We start from the raw sequence: 21160 nt of genomic DNA on the forward strand, positions 1-21160 counted from the left end.
AACATTCCAAGAATTGTGGTCCTGATTAATTGAAAACGACATATATCTCCGTGTATTGAGTATTATACCACATGAACAGTCACAAAATCTTTCTAAAGAGTTCTTTACTACTCATACCGTATCACAAACCGTTGTCTTTTCCCAACAAAAGGAATACTTTACATATTCTTCTTTACCTTTATGAGATAAAAGCCAAAAAGCACTTTCCTTTTCAACATTTAACTATTACAACACAGGAAGCTTCTCCCCAGCCATTAGATCCGCCAAAACCTTCTTCCCTATCAAACCAAAACCGTTCAGATTCAAATGGCGTCTTCTTCAAAATGGTAATCAATTTGTACTTTCTCAAGTTTGAATCATTTGTTCCTTTTATGTATTTGGTAATGCATGCTTAATAACGTTTTTAAATCATCATCTTTTCCAGTTTATCATTTAAATTGATAAACTACTAAATTCATACAAATTAACACTTTCATTGGTCATTGTTCTTAAGTTTTACCAAAATCGTAGCATATATGTCATATATAAGTTGAAATGGAAGAACCGCTGATTATTTTGTAAGAAAAATTGTTCAATTTGAATATATCTGAATATTTTACTAATAGGTGTTTATTTGAATTTCTTTTCCATCAGCAAATTTACTACTTTATACACTGACTTTTAATCTATTTTTTTTTTTTGTAATTTTTGCTATTTTTTAGCACTACACCAAGCAATCCAAAAGAAAGAATAAGCACTTTCGAAAGTGTTATTTATCCGACGGAGGTACGCCAGTCATTAATTACTTAGATTATCTATTGTAGATACTATTATTTTCGTATATTTTTATATGTTATACAACAAATTTGCCCCCCACATTATTAGGAATGATTCTGTCACTGATGATTATCAGACATTAATTTTTATGTTATACGACTCAATTTGTTTGTCAAGTTTTAAAATATATAATGTTTTTCAATATTAGGGACCAATTGACATTCCAATTAGTTTCTTCAATGATTGGAAATACGAATTGAACAAACCAAAGGAAAAGGAAGCGAGAATTACCAGTAATTCTGATTTCGTGAAGGTTTATCTTAGTTTGAATGAAGATATTTGCTTCATGTTCTATGGCCAAGTTGTGGCTAAGAAGTTTGGTTTTCAGCACCCTACCAGAGTACTTTTCGATTATAAAATCCATCGTAATGAATTCGCAATGACATACATTGAGACGATGCAAATTCCTGATAGGCCAACAACATTTGAAACAATTATCAGTCCTTTTGAGGTATACCATGCCATTATATGAATTTTGATTTCAGTAACACATTTACCATATGCAAATTGTCTAATCATGGATTTTAACTTTAATTTCAGGCAAAAATCAAAATTCCAACTGAATTTCATGAACTTTGGAAAAGAGAGATTCATCGACTAAAGTATGGAAGGATTGTAGCAGGTCATCATTGGGCACATGTAACATTTGAAAAGGATGATACCAATTTCTATATGAATGGCAATGATGTTTCCGAAGTTTTTGGACTTGATAATCCAATAAAGGTTCTTCTTGACTACAAAATTAAAAACAATGATTTTCATATGACCTTTATAAGTGTGGTTGAGGATGCAGCACCTCAAGTCATGGTAATGCTTTTCATTGATCTTGCATTTCAAATCCTCAATATTAGTATCATAAAAAATAGACGTCTGTTACGAATATCTATTTTTTCAGGAAGAAGCGGAGGAAGAGGATAATGGAGAAGATCATGAGGATAATGGAGAAGATCATGTTCAAGAAGAAGGTGAACAGGTCACAGTTACATGGTATACAACAGTGACAAAATCTTTGGCTAATCTTTCAAAGAAACAAGTGATGGTAATATTTCATACCATTGAATTTCTTTAATACTTAATTCGATTTACATTTCATTTGTGATGCCATTGAGACATTTTACCTGTTTGGACAATAAATAATAATATGTTTATATACTCTGAGATATATAGTTTGATTGCGAACTATTCTATTTATTTTTTGGATTCATATGATTTAGGCTTATCGTGGCTTCATTGTTGCTTATTTTGTAAGCAATGAAAAATATCGAGTGTAATCATATAGTCTGAAATTCAAATCCACTAACTGTGATAATTTTTGTATTATTATTGCAGCATTTTCCAAATCCAATTTCCAGAGGTGTACTTGCCAATGTGAACAAGATTCAGCTAATATCGGATGACATACATTTTGAAGCTGAATGCCAAGTTCATACTTCAACAAGATCGCTGAAAACTGGCGAAAATGAGAAGCACATTGGTAAAGGATGGTACGATTACGTTCGCCTTCACAGACCAAGGGCTGGAGATACTTTGAGGTTTGTCCTGTTTCCGGAAACAGATGAGCTTAATGTGAGGCTTATACGTCAGAATATGCATCAGAATTAGGACCGGTAATCTTTGTTGCTCTGTGACTTTATTCCAAAAGCCTGTTTATTATCATATGATATCTTTTGTGATGATCATGTTGAATCTGAATTTCAAGTTATTTACCTAATGTATATGTGTACTAAGACTTAGTCAGAACTAATGTAATCTACTATAATATGTGTAAGGTGAGTGTTGAACTTCATATCCTTTTGCTTTGTAATATTACAACTATTATATTATGGGGCATATTTAATTAAAGTTGTTTTAGCCTGAATTACAGTAGATCATAAGTAATGCATTATAAACCTGAAATCTTGACAATATTCCCATCTATAATTTATGATGATTTTATTTTGCAATTGACAGAATTATCATATGTCTGAAAAACCATATCAATATTCCCAAATTGTTAATTGGGGTATTGCATAGAAAATCCTACCCATTTAAATCATACAGAAGTTAATTACTGATATAGGTACTGCTATTACTGATATAGATTAATATGACTATAACTATATAAAAACATGTAAAATCTGATAATCATGTAGTTACAAAAGTTTTCATAAGATAATGGAATATTTTTTGCAGATAACAATTTAAAATTACCTGATCTAAATCAACAAAACTTTGAATAATTCACATCAAATTTGTTTGGAAACGTCTGGAATTTTGTTTGCCTGAAAATGGAAACTGTTTGCTATATCACCTTATTCAAACCTAGCCGTATTATTATGTTGAAAAGAAACAAATTGACTGTGGGTTTACAAGGTTACAATGATCAATATTCATTCTTAATGATTATTTGATAAAATGGACAAACTTATCAACGCAAAATATAAGCGCTTATATCCGTAATTTCATTTCAATTAGCCAACACAATATTTCGTTTCATCTATTTTTAACTACCTTCAATATAAATTAAAATGAATTTGTAAGTTCATAACTCAAATGATAACTACGTTGGCCAATATTAATTAAAATATGTGATTTATTTTTTGCGAATTCAACAATATTATCCGATGATTACTTAGACAATACATAGCCAAATACTGCGTCAAAAGCAAGATCCTCATTATTACTAAAATATACTAATTATCAATATTAGTTTATGAAAATCACATATTTTGCGCTAATTTTAAGATAATTCAACTTTTTAAATTTATTTAAAAAAATATAACGATATATATATTACATCAATTTTAATAAATACCAAGACAACAAAACAAGTAAATAATCTTAAAATATTATTTTATATTATTAATCTTACAAATCATTGATTATAGAAAAATGTTCACAAATATCTTAAATTTGAAATGAAACCCATCGGAAGTCGGTTTACAAGGTTGGATATAGAGTTTCTCATAACTTGGTCTTTAGCTCAAATTTATGCCCCAAATTGAATCATCTTTTATTATAATAATATAATATATTCTTTGTGTGAGAAACAATATGTGTCGAGAAAATTCCATCCAATTATTCAATCGACTACTACAAAATTATTTTACCCCGTACATCTACCGAATTATGTTTCATTCATCTACCCATTTATGTTTGATTTTTGTTTCTTCAAATAAAATATTATGTTTTTTTTTTTTTTCCTTTATACGATTTTATCTATTAAACACCATAATTTTGTTTATGATTATTTCAAATATTAATAATTTTTTCGTTTCTCAATATGGACAAAAACTTGGAATTTAACAGTCGCAATTTTTTTCTCAATATCAAATAATAATAATAATTTTTTTTCGTTTTTTCAACCGCCCTTATAGGGGTACCAAATGAACAGTCGCAATTATTAAAGAATACCAAATGAGCAGCCACAATTTATATCTACTATTTGATATTTTATCCATTAATGAAAATGACAACACGGTAATTGAAAAACAATAGACAAAAAGAACTTTCCATATCCTTCTTGGAATTTAGGCAATAATAAGACAAAACAAACTTTCCTTTTCTCCAACATATACTTTCCCTTTCAACCAAAGGACTTTAGGCAACAATTCTAACTTTCCCCAGCCATTAGATTGCAAACAACCTCCTTCACTATCAAACCAAAACCGTTCAGATTCAAGATGGCGTCTTCCTCAAATGGGTAAATATTTCGACCTTTTTCCAGTTTGAATCGTTTTTAATCTTTTCTTTTTTGTTCTTTTTGTTCATGCATGTTTACTAAACGATTTCGATAATCATAATTTCCAGATTAACATATATATTGATCAATTGCTTAATCGATTTAAATTAATACTTACATTGCTCATTATTCATAACTTTAGCCGTAGGATTTGGTCTATTAAAGTTTATAATTTTAAACCCTGATATACCTGACTTCTTTTCTCAATTTTTTTAAAAAAATTCTGATACGTTTTAGGACTACACAAATCAATGGAGATCAACGAATCAACACTTTCGAGAGTATCATTTATCCGAATGAGGTTTGTGATTATATAATGTTTTGTATTTTTTTCACTATGTTTATATAGATGAATATTATTATAATTAATACTTTTTATCTATGTGTATAGAAACATAAGAAGAGTCAAAATCAATGGAAATCAAAATACTACATTATACTGTAATAAATCCAAATATTTGTGGAAATTTTACATTATACTGTATGTTTTATGATTTTAAACTTCTATAGATACATAAATTGTTTTTTTGAATTATAATAGTTTAGTAGTTTTTATCTATGTGTATAGATACATAAATTATTATTTTAAAATTCAACCCATAATTTTGAAATCATTATACAAATACTTTAATTTTTCCCTTTTATTAAATGTCAAGTATCAAAACATATAATGTTTTTCCAATTTAGGGACCAATCAATATTCCAATGGATTTTTTAAATGATTGGAAATGTGAACTGAATAAGCATAAGGATGCCATCATTACGACAAATTCTGGATCAGTGAAAATCAGACTGAGTTTGAATGAAGACGTATCATTCATGTTCTATGGGCAGTTAGTAGCTAAGAAATTTCGATTTCAACATCCTACCAGAGTAATGTTTGATTATAAGATCGCCCGTAACGAATTTGAGATGACGTGCATTGAAACAATGGAGATTGGAGATAGACCAACCACATTTGAAACTGTGATCAGTCCTTTAAGGGTATATTGCTCTATACTATACTCTTGCTTTATATGACTGTTTTATACCATAAAAAAGATTCAATTATTGCTAATACTGTTTTTTTACCTTCAAATGCAGTCCAAAATTAAAATTCCATCTGAATTCCATGAACTTTGGAAAAGGGAATTGAATCGATTGAGCTACGGCAGGATTGTAGCAGAAAAACTATGGGCACAAGTCAATTTTGAAATGCATGGTACAGAGTACTTTATGCATGGGAACCAGATTACTGAAGTTTTTGGAATTGAAAAACCAATAAGGGTCCTCCTTGATTATAAGATTACCAACAATGATTTTCACATGACCTTTGTAAGTTATGTAGAGGATGTGGAACACTCTAACCAAACAGAGGTTTTAGCAAATGAATCAGATGGGAATGAATCAGATGGAGCAACGGAAGTCCAGGTAATGATTTTTATTGGTGTTAAATTTACAAACATACAATTTTCAGATAACAATTGATGTTCTTTTTACAAATATCTATATTTTCAGAATGAAATGGAGGAAGAGCAACACGAAGAAGATGATGCCGGAGAAGAAGAGAATGATCTAACAGTTACATGGAATACAACAGTAACAAAGGCCATTTCTAATCTTTCAAAGAAACAAGTGCTGGTAAATTTTTATAACATTCAATTTCTTTATTAATTCATTACAATTAGATTTTGATTAATATAGCATTAGTCCATTTGATCAATTTGGAGAACAAATAAATATATGGTTTTGATTTTCTAAGTTATAATGGAAATTGTCTCATGTATGATGTAAGGTTTGATTGCCAAGAATTCTGTTAATTTTTTTTGTTATTATTGCAGCACTTCCCAAATCCTATTTCAAGGGGAGTGCTAGCCAATACCAACCAGATTCAGCTAATAGCAGAAGACAGTGATTTTGAAATTCAATGCAAAGTTCATACTTCAAACAGATCGCTGAAAACTGGAAAATTTGAAAAGCATATTGGCAGAGGATGGTATGAATATGTGCGCCTTCACAGGCCAAGGATTGGGGATAATTTGGTGTTTGTGCTGTATCCAGAAAGAGAAGAACTATATGTGAAGCTGGAACGTTTTAATATGAATCGGCATTAGGAGCGGTAATCTTTCTTGCTCCTTCAATTTATAACAGACCCATCTTTCTCATCTTATGCTATGTTTCATGATGATGAATTGCAAAAGCTTTAATGCTATTTTATATGTATATTAAGACTCAGTAAGGACAAATGTCAGCTACTATAACCTGTTTTAGATTAATGTTTAAGTCAATATCCTTTCTTTTGTAATATGACAGATATTATATTTTCTGGGTCTTTTAATTAAACAGCTTGAGCCTTCATTATAGAAACATAATATTCTATCTTTTATTGTTGCATAAATTTGACTAACATTAATATTTCAAATATAGTTCTTAAAATATAAATTATATGACATACAAAACAAAAGATAACAAAACAATAATTTGTCTTATAATGTAGTCGAATTTAAACATTGATTCATAATATGCTTATACATGTTAATTAACTATCAAAACTTCAAAAAAATAAGTAGATCTAAAATGGTGAAACAAAGTTTCTGACCAAAATTTATATTACCTGTATCGATAAATGCATTCCCCCCATCGCATATATATCTGTCATTGCTACTCAATTTTGATGAATTTATTTCACAATTGTTCACAATTGAAATTAATAACCAAATTCTCCCAGACCATAACAATAACGATTCTTTGATTATTTATATTTCCAATGATGCTCTGTCTGGAAAATGGTAGGAGCTGATGACAATATCCCAAACTCTGGGTGATTGAATATCTTCCCCGTCAACAAAATTCAAATAAAATATGTATAAGATACAAGTAGAAGAATAATTAACAAAAGAGATATTACTTATGTAGATTAACATTCCTACAACTAGATTTAGGCATATAAACTCTGAGAATCATATATTTCATAAAAACCAAAGACAAAAACTGATTTTTTTTTTCCTTCAGGTAAACATTGATAATTACCTGATCTGGATCAAGACACTTTGGTATGATTCTAAATCGAAATTGTTCTTTCAACGTCTGGAAATTTGGATCAATAGAGATGGAAAATTTTTCATAGCTCACCTTTGTAAACCTACCCGTTTTTTATGTTAAATTCACAATAATTAGATGTGGGTTTCATAATTCGGATCATGGCTTTGTAATGGCCCAACTTTGTCTTTGGCCCAAATTAAATAATATTTTATTGTATCATAATGAATTAAATGTACTACTTTAAATACTAAAGAGGAATAACTCTATTCTAACTTTGCAACATTTGTACTAATGTATAGAAAAAGGTATTTCTTAGATTAAGTTTTTATATTTTTTTTGTTATATTGAGTTTTACTTGCTATAATTAATTTCACGATTTTTTCAAATTTTTAATTCTATTCTTCAAATTTTATATTTTCTCATCTTCACCTCTTCACATTCTTCTATTTTTAAAAAAATGTATCAAACTAATTTCTCCAATAATTCATAAAGCTTACAAAAAGTTTTTCCACGGTCTATCTATCCTATGACTTTTGTTTTTTCACGTTATTATAAATTTATTTCCAGTTATTTAGATAATTATAAATTTTTTTCAATTCTCAATATTAATAAGGAGTGAAAAATAAATGAAATTCATATAACGGACATTTATTCGAATTTTATAAAACATTCGATCAACTAGGAATAAGTTTTGGTTGTCAACAAATTATAATGTAGTACAAATGCTAATTATAATTTTCCAAAACAATTAGAGTTATTCTTCTATTTGAAAAAAAATGTCTAGCACTAATTTCTCAAATAATTCAGAAAACTTATAAAATTTTAACGACCATTCATCTATCCAATTACGTTTGTATTTTCCCATTCTGATAATTTTTTTTCAAGTTATTAAAATAATTCTACATATTTTCCGAATGTGAATATTTATGAAGACTAACAAATAAATAAAATTCATTTGACGGACATTTGTTTTAACTTAATAAATCATTCAAACAACTAAGTATAAATTTTGGTTGTCCATAAAATAAAATTTAGTACAAATGCTAATTATAACTTAACATTTTGGTTGAAAAACTACTTTTCTTGCTTTTTTAATATTCATTACTATATAACTTAACATTAGTCAATCACTTACAGACTTTTAGAAAATTAGATCTTTTTTTTATTATAAAATATTCTGATGAACTGGGTATTCAATGGAAAATTTAAAGCTTACGATACTTATTTAATAAATGTAAACAAACACTTTCAACATTCAGTAGTTTGATTGATTAAAACAACATTAAAACAAAGCAGCAAATAGTTTGATTCATTACAGACCATAAACTACATTCAACCTAAATATCAATAACATCAACACTAACAATAAACATCAATAACATAAAGTTACACCAAACCAAATTAAACTTATAAATCCTACACTTAAGCATCCGGCCTACACCTTCTAACATAATCATCTTCCTAATCTTAAAAAACCAACATTAAAACCAAATTAAGTCAAAATAATCCTAACATACTGCATAATCACCATCCTCCAACAACTTATCTTTGCAACCTTCCTTTTTTCCACCAATAACAACCTTCCAAAATCATCTTCTTTTTCTCTTCAGATTTTAAATACGCGCACAACATTATTACCAGACTTAACAAGCGAAAAATTAAAGCATAGTTCATCACCGGCACGAAACCCATTTTTGCGACAAAAACCATACCAACCAGGTCCTAAGGCGGTAACCGGAAATGGATTATCGTGAATTGCAACTTGAAGATCAGTCTTTGATCCATTGTCACAGCAAGCAGTTATAACATCCACATTAGAATTTCTCAAAAAAACTGCAAACATATTCCATAAGCTCTGTTTTGCAAATTAAAACATCGTAAATATACATCTAAAATAACTGTCATCATAAACATTTTTATAAATCACAAACATTAAATAAATTATAAAACTCACCAAATATGGATTCCTTATGTTATCACGCGTAAGTTCCACTTGAAATCTAGCACAATTACCAATAGTATATCGGCTATGATAGTTTGGTATTTGATCTTCACTTACAAATCTTCTTGCAGCCGTGATGCCAAAAAGACCATTACCATGATACGCAAAATGAATTTCTTCATTCTTATGAAGGTCGAAATGATCTCTCATCTGTTTCCATCCATCAGTGAGAAGAGGATGAATTTCATCTTTGTTGTATGTAACAAGATGATGTTCAAATCGGTAATCCATTATTCTCCATTCTACAGGAAGTTCATGACCAAATTCACGAATGAAATTTGGATCTACCTCTCCAAATTCCTAATTCGATTTTCAACAATCAATTAATTAGTTAATTTAAACATCTAGAATTCATAAATTTTCGCAAGAAAAAAACAGAAATTTCTAAATACCTGATTAGAGAAGAACATAGTAGCAAAGCTTCCAAGAGGTGTAACATCAATTAAATCGCAATAATAGGTCTCCATGAAGTCTTGGAAGAGAAAAATGACAAATGATATATTTGTTGATGACTTATATCAACAGATCTTTGTATATATATCTATACCTAATTTAATTATCTTTTGTTTTACCCCAAAAGCATAAATAAAAATAATAAAATATTAGATTACATTACAAAAAATCTTATCTTATCCAACTACCAATAGTTGGTACGACAATGTCTAAATAAGTGATACTTGCTCTGTCCAAATTTTATTGACACAGTTAACGGTTGTGCATTATATACAACTTTTTATTTCAACTAATTTTACTGCTAATAAACAATAAAAATTATTATATATCAAATTTACTTCGTATGTATGAATATTTTGAAAAAAATTGTTTTCGTAAAATCAAAAAATTATATTTTTTTTATAGACCTTAAGACTTTTAACCAAAGAATTTAGATTAGAAAAATTTCATAAATTTTTACTTATGTACACTTTTTTTTTAAAATTTTTTTAACTAACAACAACAAAATATTAAATTAAGATTGGGTTTGGTTGCATTTTTTGGGGTAGAAACAGAAAGTTTATAATAGGCTATATATTATTTTTCGGCCCAGTTAGAATATAATTTTGGCCCAATACAACCACCACATACAATATCCAACACTTGAAAAACTCTCATTCATCTACTAACCCTAAAACAAGGCTGCAGCTGAAGTTTCTCAGGTTTGTTAATCTTCTTCCTTAAAACGATTTTTATTTCTTTTCGTAAAACCTCATATTAAGGTTCAAAATAGGTTTAGTATCAATTCATTAATTCCTTTATAATTTTAAATTTAATCATCAATCATTATTTTCTAATTTTTTTAATGGATCAAATCTCATTTCAGTTGAAAATCAATTCTGTTTATTTTGATTACTGATTATACGAAATCATTATACAGGCTGAAAATGGATTCTTCAAATAACAGGTATGAATCAATAGTTCTATGCGTTATTAATATTTGACTTTTTTTTTAAACAAAATTATTCCTCATTATTTTTCATATTAAGACTGACCAGTTCATTCAAATTATTTTTCATATTATTCCTCATTATTTTTTATATTATTAGCTCAATTCTTTTACTCATTATATTTCACAGAACTTTCTTTGCATCGTTTTTTATATCAATTTCACAATTATTTTTAATATAATTATTCTCAAATTGCAATTTCATCATTTTATGAATGTATCCTAAATCATATAAATATATTTGTTTTACATAGTGAATTTGAAATTGATGAAATGGAAGCAGAATATGGGAAGTTTCTGGATGAATATGCAAAAAATTATGACTCTTACGATGGTCAAGGATCAAATCAGACTAATCATGACATATCCCCTATTGATAACAATATAGAACCATGTCTTGAAAATTTCTACGGTCAAACATTTGGTAGATTGTCAATTAGTGGTCAACTAATACAATCATATGTTTTTGAATTGACACTTGCTCAACTAAACAAGGCAACAAAGACACAATTTGTAAGTTTTAATTAACCTCAAATTTATTTTCTTCGTTGATTACTTACTACAATGTTATTTATACTTTGTTATTCTAATTAATAATCTTACATTTTTGTAGACACTACCTTCTGAATTTAGCAATTATGTAAGGCAATACAATTTTCATAAGCTGGTTCTACAAGTACCAAACAAGAGCAGTTCAATTGTTCACTTAAAATATCCGGAAAATCATTCGGAGAATGTCAGAATTGCAAGAGGATGGAAAAATTTCTGTTTGGCCAACAATATTGAATTAGGAGATAGAATAAGTTTTGAATTCAAAGATATAAACTTAAATGTTTGTCAGGTTTCCATAGTTTAGACAACCTTTTATGCTACAATCATAACTTTTATTTGCTAAGTATTTGATATTCCTCTATATGGTTGTAATGGATTTAATATTAAGTTATTGTTTTATTTAAATATAACGGCAAACAAAAATTATCTCCATTATTTATAAAGACAAGGCTGAAATCCAATTAATTGTTCTATTTATCAAAAAATTATATCGTTGAAATCAACTACGTAACGCGCAGAAGGCGCGTGCAACGCGCCGTAGCACACTTACGACCTAAGAAACCGACGCAATATAACGCGCCGAAGGCGCGTCCCGTGCGTACGCACGGGTTTGTACCTAGTACCGATAAAAAATCTTATAGATCTAAGAAAACTTATGGAAAAGAATTTGGGTTTACTTTCCAGAAATTTCCTTCATAAAACTCCAAAAATTCCTTCATTTTTTTTTTTAATTTTCTTTGTTTTGAGTTTTTTGGGTTATGCTCAAAGAATTGAAAATTTCTATTTTGATTTTTTATTTTCGAGATTTTTTTTGAAGATTATAAAGGTCATTGAACATGATTATGAACATCAAGAAGAAAAAGAAAGAAGATGAAGAGGAAGTGAAATAAAATGAGGTGTATGTGGTTTACTGATGGAGTAATTTAACCATAAATAAATTTAGAAATTGGTGTGATGCTGTTTTGGGTGTTTGAGGTTGATGATAATGTGGCATTGGGAGGAAAAAAAATGTTGAGAGAAGTGATTGGTTAGATCTAGTGTGAGAGACACGTGATAAGATGTAATGTAAATGCGCAAGATCCGATTTTTGATCTAAATTTGTGCATGGTGCACAAATTTTAGATTTGTGCATGCTAAATGCGACCATGTAGTACTAGTACTATACTAGTTTTATTTGTCAAATTGAATGCATTGTTATTTTGTTCCTTCACAACCATCATAATTTGGTAGTTGAAGTGGGTTTGCAATTCAGTTGCCTAATTTGTAAGTTTCATAAAATAAATGTAAAAAAAATACTAACAAGTGCTCTAAAAATATTAATTAAAAAATTTAATATAATAGTATTTTATTAAAAATTGTTGTAGATAAAAAGTTTAAAAAGTCTTTTACAAATTTTTGACAAAAATAAAATCTAAATTAATTTTGATATTTTTATACTGAGGACAAACTTGTCTCATATTCGTTATAACAGATAGACTAATTTATCCCTAATATAAAAATATCATTGTTATGAACTATTCCTAAAGAATAACAAGAATAAAGAAGAAGAGATGAAAGGGAGAAGAGAAAGGAATAGACTATTGTATTGTTCTATTCAAGGTGTGTATTTTACATTGTGATATAGTCATATATATATAGGAGATTACATGGGCCAAGAATATGGGCCTAGACAAATGGACATCCACATCTATACTATTCATAACACTCCCCCTTGGATGTCCATCGATGATATGCCTCATTAAAACCTTACTATTAAAAACCCAGTGGGAAAAATCATAGTGAAGGAAAAAGAGTACAACATCTTTTGTGTGTGAACTGCCTCGTTAAAAACCTTACCAGGAAAACCCAGTGGGATAAAACCATGGTGAAGGGAAAAAGAGTGCATAACATATTTATATCTCCCCACTAGTGCAGAAAGGGGATTCCACTACCGGCCAAATAGGGATTCCACTACTGGCCGCGGCCGGTAGTAAACACACTCGTCGTTGTAAGTCAATACTTTCCACGACGGGTCTTTTTATACCCGTCGTGGTATGTCAGGTTTCTACTGTATTATTAATTAAATTTATGAGGATTCCACGACGGTTTTTACAAATACCGGTAGTGGTATGTATGAGATTCCACTACGGGTATTTTCAATATCCGTAGTGGTATGTATGGTTTTCATTTTTTTTTTTTTAGAGTCTGGGATTCCACTACCGGTATTTGTAAATACCGGTAGTGGTATGTATAGTTTTCATTTTTTTTTTTTTAGAGTCTGGGATTCCACTACCGGTATTTACAAATACCGGTAGTGGTATGTATGGTTTTCATTTTTTTTTTTTTTAGAATCTGGGATTCCACTACCGGTATTTGTAAATACCGGTAGTGGTATGTATGCTATTCCATTTTTTTTTTTAGAATTGAGGATTCCACTACGGGTAATTACAAATACCCGTAGTGGTATGTTAGTTTTCACTACTGATTGTTATAAATATCAGTAGTGGTATGTTAGTTTTTTTTTTTTTTTTTTTTCGTTTTTTTGTAGCTTCCTGTGCCTGCATATTAATATGAAAAATCAAAACTCTAGAACAGTAGTGGTATGTATGGTTTCAAATTTTTTTAATATAAATCATGGGGATTCCGCTACGTGTAAGAAATTTGGCATTCACTTAAAATGTCTATATAGAGCAGATACAACTACAAAACATAATTTAAACGCCAGCCTAAAAGGAACGGTACAACTTGAGTAGAATCAAGTGTTAAAATACTGGAAAATTATGGGTTACAACTTACAACAATAAAAAGTCACAAGGTTTTCATATAATCAACTATAATTTTCATGTTACTTAAGGCTAGTTACCTAACAAGGCTTTCTTAAACTCATATAAACATAGGAATAGAGAGGAGAAGAGAAGATGCAATGAAGAAAGCAACCATACTTGTATCATGAGCTTGTGTGTGCGAGAATGATGCGTGATTTGTTTTCAATAATAGGTCGCAGCTGTCTTCTTTCTGCCTCCAAAAATAAGTGACGATGAAACTGATCCTGTAACAGAAATAGAGACATAAGATAAATAATAAGCATAACAAACACACTAAACTATACCAAATCCGTCCGAGCTTATGCATGGATATCATTGTCATTAAGAAATGTATATGTGGTATCAAATTGTAAATGCTCACTAAGAAAGAAGAAGCCCAAAAAGATCAGCAGGATCAATTAAACTTGTGCGTGCCCCTTTCTCAATTTTGTTGGACTAAAGAATAAATATATTTAACACTGGTGAATAAAGAATGTGCAGGCAACTTATAAGTTATATCTAGTGCAGCACAAATAAGCTTATAAAGATTTGAGTATACAAACTCGCAGCAGATCACTAGCACATATTCTTTAAATTGAACAAACTATATATATATATATATATATATATATATATATCACGAATGAGAATAAATGCTAAGCATGAGAAATACCAGTACTCGGGAAGAATTTACCTGCAAAACATTCTCAAAGAACTTATTCAAAGCCTACAAAAAGGAGGACGATGATTTAGAATTGGAAGCTTACTTTCTCATTTTAAAAGAGAGGCAGACAGAGAGAACATACTTTCTCAAAACCAGCAATTGCAGCCCCATGCTTGCGAGGAATTGAAGCTTTTATCCGTGAACGAGTAACAGTCATACTGTTATGTCAGTCATAAGATGATGAATAAATACATCAACAAGAAGAACCAGTATTTAATATACATGTGGTATGTGGTTCCACACAGAAATCAAACACACCCGACACCAACAATCCTACTACTCTATCGAATGGTCATCTTAATCTTAATATAAAAATGATAAGTGAAACCTATTTAATGAATGTTACTAATATAGTACCTTCTACCAACAAGGAGGATATGGGCTAATCCTTCTTGCATTAACACCACGGCTAGATCAGCACTTGCAGCAGGATCTGCAAAATAAACATGGAATATTGTTTACCATATTGACATTATTTACACCAACAATCATATTACAAGCCGACCAGATGAAGAACATGACTTCCATTTTGCTTAATGAATATGAATGTGATTCTACATGAAACATTTACTTAATTACTTCACTTTTGCACATTTTTCCCTACTTTAAATGGGTGCAGGGTTAAAGATATATTACATAAACTAGCAGATCCATTATTTCCCATGGTTCCCACAAACACATATTAGTAAAAACGCCTATTATAGAATTGACAGATTCATCAAATAAACGATAACATACCAGAGGCCTGCTGGAGTACCAAATATGCTTCTTTTCAAACGCTTGAGTTATGTAGCACCGATACTTTATATTGAAGATGTATCTAGTGTCCGTATTTATGTCACATTCGGCGTTCATGTTTGTGTCGGCGCTTTATAGCTTGAGTTTCAATAACTATTATTTAAATGCAATAGAATAAACAAAATCTTTCATTCATTAAACTCTACAATTGACTAAAAAAGAATCTACAAAAGAATCAATTTAATCATATAAAACCCTAGTATAAAAAAAACCTATACAAACAAGTTTGTACACTATGGATTATCACCACCATTGATGAACAAGAACACCAATATCTCTAAGTTCAGTAAACAAATCCAAACAATCAGAATAACTTTTCTGAAACTTAGAACTTCTCTGACCAGAACAACATCTCTGCCATCTATTATAATGACACTCAAGAAAAAGCTCATCAATCAAACAAATAGCACCAGTTTGAATCAACTTAGGTATCAAATGAAACTCAGTACCTTCAACATCCATTTTCACAACAACAAAATCTTTACTTGTAACAACAATCTTTAACCAATAAGCAAAATCAATACCTTGAATCTTATCCTTATCACCCATATGACTTGAAATTGTTTGAACAGGATTAATCCTATTCCTACCCATTCCTCTACCTTTCATCATCATTTTCTTACTCGGGTCTCTCGTAATCTCGAAAAATGATGTCTAACCCAAGCGAATGAAAACGAATGAACAAGAATGAAAACGAATGAAAACGAAAACGAATGAAATTTGGAGGAAGTTTGATTTATTCATACCTTTACCGAATAAAAACGAAGAAATTTGGAGGCGATTCAAGCATTCTAGGGTTTGGAGAATGAAACCGAATGAAATTGGAGAGATTGGAGAATGGAGAATGGAGAATGGAGAATGGAGAGATTGGAGAATGATTGGGAAATTGGAGTGTTTGATTTGAAGAACTTGGGACGATTTGGAAGAACTTGGGACGATTGAGAATGGAGAGTTTGCAGTGGGAGGGAGATTGAACGCGTATGAAAATTGGGAATGAAAATGACAATATGAAAAATATTATAACACTATTAGGATTCCACTACCGGTGAATCCTAGATCGGTAGTGAAAAGTGGGAATATGAAAAAAATAATAACACTATTAGGATTCCACTACCGTTGAATCCTAGATCGGTAGTGGAAGATAATTAAAACAAATTTGTACGTAATTACGACATTGCCACCGTGTCTACTTTCCACTACGGATTTAGCAAAGCCGGTAGTGAAATCCCTTGTCTCTGAACTTTCCACTACCGTTTTAAAAATATCAGTAGTGGAATCCTTTGGTCAAATGTATTTCACTACTGGTATTCACATACCGGTAGTGGTATCTCCAAACCAAAAGTCATTTTTCTACTAGTGCCCCCTGATAAATACAAATATATCTAAGAAGAAAAATGTCAAATAATCTTCAATATTAGTTGCTCCAAAGCTTTGACGATTGGTGATGACGTGTTGACAATCTTATATCTTCGTTATTATATTCTTCAAATTAGCAGTGTTTGTGATATGATCTTCATGTTGAATTGTAGCAAAAACCCTTTATTAGAAAAATCACAACCCCTTGTATCTGGTGAATAGCGTACTTCAAAACAAATCACATTCTTGATCTATTTCATATAGTGCTAAACTTTCCGCATCATTTTATTTCATGAGTTTGTTATTATAGTTCTTCATCATTTACATGAACTCTAAAATGACACTTGTTTACATCGGTGATCTTACAAAACGTAACTGATTTTATCTTTCATATAGAATCATTTTAGAACCTTCTGTATATAAACTTCATGATTCACAAAATATTCTTCAAATACTTATTTTGTAAGAAATGACAATATCTCAAGCTCTTCAGGAGTCTCTTGATCATATTTTTATCATCGACATAAATCTTAAATATATCAAATTCATTGCCAAATATTTTCTTAAAATGAACAAATTGTCATTTTCATATTTCTCACTTGGAAATATTCAACAGGAATATTATACAACATGCATATAGATGTTGCTCGAGTATATAAGGAGACTTATTCATGTTTATTAAGTCATCTCTCCAATATATATGTGTCTTACGAAAATTAAATCCTTCTGGGATTTTCATATAATCATCATTATCCAGTGAGCCAGTCAAATACGTTAAAACACATATTTCACATAAATTGAGTATTTCATATGCTACTCAACTTAATTAATTACAAAGAAGTTTTGGAATTCACTTTAGGTGAATATGCTTCTTGAAAATCAATGATAGACATTTATCAATATACTTGAATAACAATTCAAACTCTAAATATTTGATTTTCATTATTTTTCTCTTGAAAATTTATTCATATCGAATTATTTCCATCTGCAGATGGAATGGACTATCGGTCCAAAAACGTTCCGCTTTGCAAAGCTAGTTTAATTTTGTATCAATTACGTCTATCTATTTAGTCAATCATTTCATTGTCTATAATCCTTAATAGACTTTGATTTATGATCCTCATTATTTCTTATCATATATAGCGCTATATTATATAAATAAACATCGTCAACGTTGATTTTTCTTTCGGTTTCATCGTATTCCATTCATGACATAATTCGTCGAGATCTCTTTATTTTCATAAATTTCAGGTACCTGATAAGTTCTTATGGAACTAGAAAATTAATTATGTCAAATAATCTTTTCATATCCTCACTTGGGTCATCTTTCTTTTTAGCTCCTTTTCTTATTTGAGGATTTTAATCTTTGGAACCGACTGACCTACCACGCTACAGGGTGGTTAAAATTCATTTGCAATATAAGATTGTCCAACAGGGACATCCATTTTGATTGGAGCATTAGCAGCTGATAGTTGATTTCATAAACTTTGCAAATGATACATCTTTTGAACATTTGGTTCAATCTATTTTATATGAGGATCAAGATGAGATAATAATAACTATTTATTTCAAGTGATTCATTTGAACTTCAGGTTCATATTTTTCAGCTGCTTATTCCCTCCCCCTAATATTGGGAAAACTAATTCATCATCACTTGAAAATTATCCTTCTGGGCTATAAACAAGTCCCTATTGGCTCAATATAATTTATAAGGGATGAAGAGTTGTATCAAATATATTTTCCCAATATTCTTTAATAATTCATCGTATTGCATTATATTGGAGCAATTGGAACATACCAACACATCCAAAAATGCTTATATGAAAAATATTAGAGTATAAAACTAAACTTAATTGCAAGTTAGGGGGAAGACTTTCGTATAATAACTTATTGGCTTGAGCGAATCAATATCTCAACATATATATTTAAATGTTCCCAAAATATAAAATAGAACATAGAAGTATTGATCTCATAAGTATCGATCATGTAATTAACTTTAGACGTCTAAAGAATGGATCTTCAAGTCCATTATTATTTTTGTTTGTATGAACATATTCTACAAGATGTTCGGTATAAATTTCAATTAACATATGATACTTATCAAATACTTTCTAGAATAATATATACATAATGAGCTCTCAAAAATAATCTCACAAACTTTTGGTTGTGAGTTGATGACTAACATACATGTGACCATTTAGTTGATGCATCAATTAAATTATAGAAATTTAATTGGTCCACATGATCGGTGTATTGATTTATAAATATCACCTTATATATAAAATAAGAGACGCTCGTTTACTAAATTTATCAATTTTCTTCGGGAACTAGTAATACACAAAAAGTGTTAGATTGAATGAACTTCTGGCCATTCAATACATATTCATAGAAATTTTTCGCTTCATAATAGACCAGAAATGACCCAACTGATCTTGCCAATGATAAAATTAATATGATTTATTTGTAAACTTCTGGTTTACTTGAACATGTGCTTAAATTGCACTAATATCATAAGTACACCACAAACTAGAGACAAAAGTTGATAATATGTCTCGTAATATAGAGATAAAATATTTCCGTCGTTTCTTGTTTCAATATGATATTCATTTATGTGAATATCTTTCGGTAACAAATTTCTTTAAGACTTAAAATATAAAATATATTAGCAAAGTGCAACTTTGCTTCTCGATATAATAATGCATTGTCTCTTCTGGAGCCTTCAATAATTTTCGTACTACCAAATATAAAATTTAATTTTTCATGAATAGTAGTATCGATGAATATTTTCAAGCTAAACAAATATGTTTCTACAAAAAAAAATCTTTTCGGTGGAACGCAATAAAAAAATAGTAATAATTTATTTGTATGAGAATTAAAAGAGTAAAAATAAAGTATAACAAAATAATGTTTATGTGGATTTCAGTAGAATTAGAAATTAAAATATAGTAACAATTAAAAGATTTTAAAATTAAAATCAATCAATTGATTTAAATATGTAACCGAATAATTAAAATCAATTTATGTTTGCAAGGAATAAATTTTTTTTTTTTAAGAGCAAAGAATAATCATTATTATGAGAGGAAGAAAAAAACGTTTGAACCATGCATTCAATCACGAGTTTAATATATCAATAATATCCATCCAATGTATGTACAACAATGGATATACAAAATATTCTTGAACTTTTTTTTTTCAAAGTTGCTACTTCAAGAGCATATTCAAGAGACATAAATAATTCTTCTATTGATTTCCTTTTAATTTTGGTTCACCTTATACCAAGATCAAATATATCATATAGATTGTAATCATGTTGTAAAATTTTGTAAGTTATTCAGGAACTTAACAATATATCTCTATCAACAATGGCTATGGAAAATTACAATTTTCCAATCCTTCTGGAATACTTGATATTAAACTTTTGCTTATTCAAGAACTATATCTTTAGGGAAATTAAAATATTAGTTCTTCAAGAATTATACCACCAATATTTATAAACATTGATTATGAAAAATTGTTCTTCAGCGATACTACAAGAAATGCTTTAATATTGAATTTTAAGTTCTTCAAGAACTATACAAATAATTTTTCATTAACAATGGTTCGGGAAATTCATATTCTTTGAGTAATCCATCGGAGATCATTATTATTAAAGCATTAGTTCTTCAAGAACTATATCACAAGTGATCTTCATAATGATTAAGAATAATTTATTCCTTGTGCATTCAATTGGATTTTCCCTTTTTCTTCTTTAGTTCTTCAGGAACTAATTTGCCCACTTTTTACTCTTTTTTTCATTATTTTTTTTTCACTTCTAGTGAGAAGCCGAAATTTTAAAATTAACACAGTCATGACTATTACCACGACCATGACCACAATTTTTTTTTTCATGGTAATCGTGTGTTACTACATTCACTTCTGGGAATGGAGTAACATCAGTGGGTTAGAT

The 21160-nt window shown here is 29.5% G+C and overlaps 4 protein-coding genes across 5 annotated transcripts; 2 read left to right on the forward strand and 2 right to left on the reverse strand.

The window, feature by feature from the left end:
* The first annotated feature begins 5242 nt into the window (after nucleotides 1–5242).
* Nucleotides 5243–6630, forward strand: LOC123910001. Its single transcript, XM_045961025.1, has 4 exons — nucleotides 5243–5521; nucleotides 5621–5947; nucleotides 6035–6157; nucleotides 6358–6630. The coding sequence occupies exons 1-4, from the start codon at nucleotides 5243–5245 to the stop codon at nucleotides 6628–6630; spliced, it is 1002 nt and encodes a 333-aa protein (XP_045816981.1).
* Nucleotides 6631–8858: 2228 nt separating this feature from the next.
* LOC123911037 lies at nucleotides 8859–10026 on the reverse strand. Its single transcript, XM_045962352.1, has 3 exons — nucleotides 9953–10026; nucleotides 9513–9860; nucleotides 8859–9413 (listed from the first exon to the last, which is right to left on the reverse strand). The coding sequence occupies exons 1-3, from the start codon at nucleotides 9968–9970 to the stop codon at nucleotides 9165–9167; spliced, it is 615 nt and encodes a 204-aa protein (XP_045818308.1). The 5' UTR covers nucleotides 9971–10026; the 3' UTR covers nucleotides 8859–9164.
* A 1244-nt stretch (nucleotides 10027–11270) lies between these two features.
* On the forward strand, nucleotides 11271–11920 carry LOC123911103. The gene is made up of 2 exons (XM_045962450.1): nucleotides 11271–11514; nucleotides 11615–11920. The coding sequence occupies exons 1-2, from the start codon at nucleotides 11275–11277 to the stop codon at nucleotides 11855–11857; spliced, it is 483 nt and encodes a 160-aa protein (XP_045818406.1). The 5' UTR covers nucleotides 11271–11274; the 3' UTR covers nucleotides 11858–11920.
* Nucleotides 11921–14196: 2276 nt separating this feature from the next.
* On the reverse strand, nucleotides 14197–16342 carry LOC123906978 (protein PELOTA 1-like). 2 transcript variants are annotated; one of them, XM_045957022.1, is made up of 5 exons: nucleotides 15799–16342; nucleotides 15418–15493; nucleotides 15143–15218; nucleotides 15031–15063; nucleotides 14197–14581 (listed from the first exon to the last, which is right to left on the reverse strand). In XM_045957022.1, the coding sequence occupies exons 2-5, from the start codon at nucleotides 15456–15458 to the stop codon at nucleotides 14480–14482; spliced, it is 252 nt and encodes an 83-aa protein (XP_045812978.1). In that variant the 5' UTR covers nucleotides 15459–15493; nucleotides 15799–16342; the 3' UTR covers nucleotides 14197–14479. The 2 variants fall into 2 exon arrangements, with proteins under 2 accessions (XP_045812978.1, XP_045812977.1); XM_045957021.1 differs by having other exon boundaries at nucleotides 15418–15807.
* Nucleotides 16343–21160: the final 4818 nt, after the last annotated feature.

The sequence above is a fragment of the Trifolium pratense genome, linkage group LG2, assembly GCF_020283565.1.
Source record: "Trifolium pratense cultivar HEN17-A07 linkage group LG2, ARS_RC_1.1, whole genome shotgun sequence".
Lineage (NCBI taxonomy): Eukaryota > Viridiplantae > Streptophyta > Magnoliopsida > Fabales > Fabaceae > Trifolium > Trifolium pratense.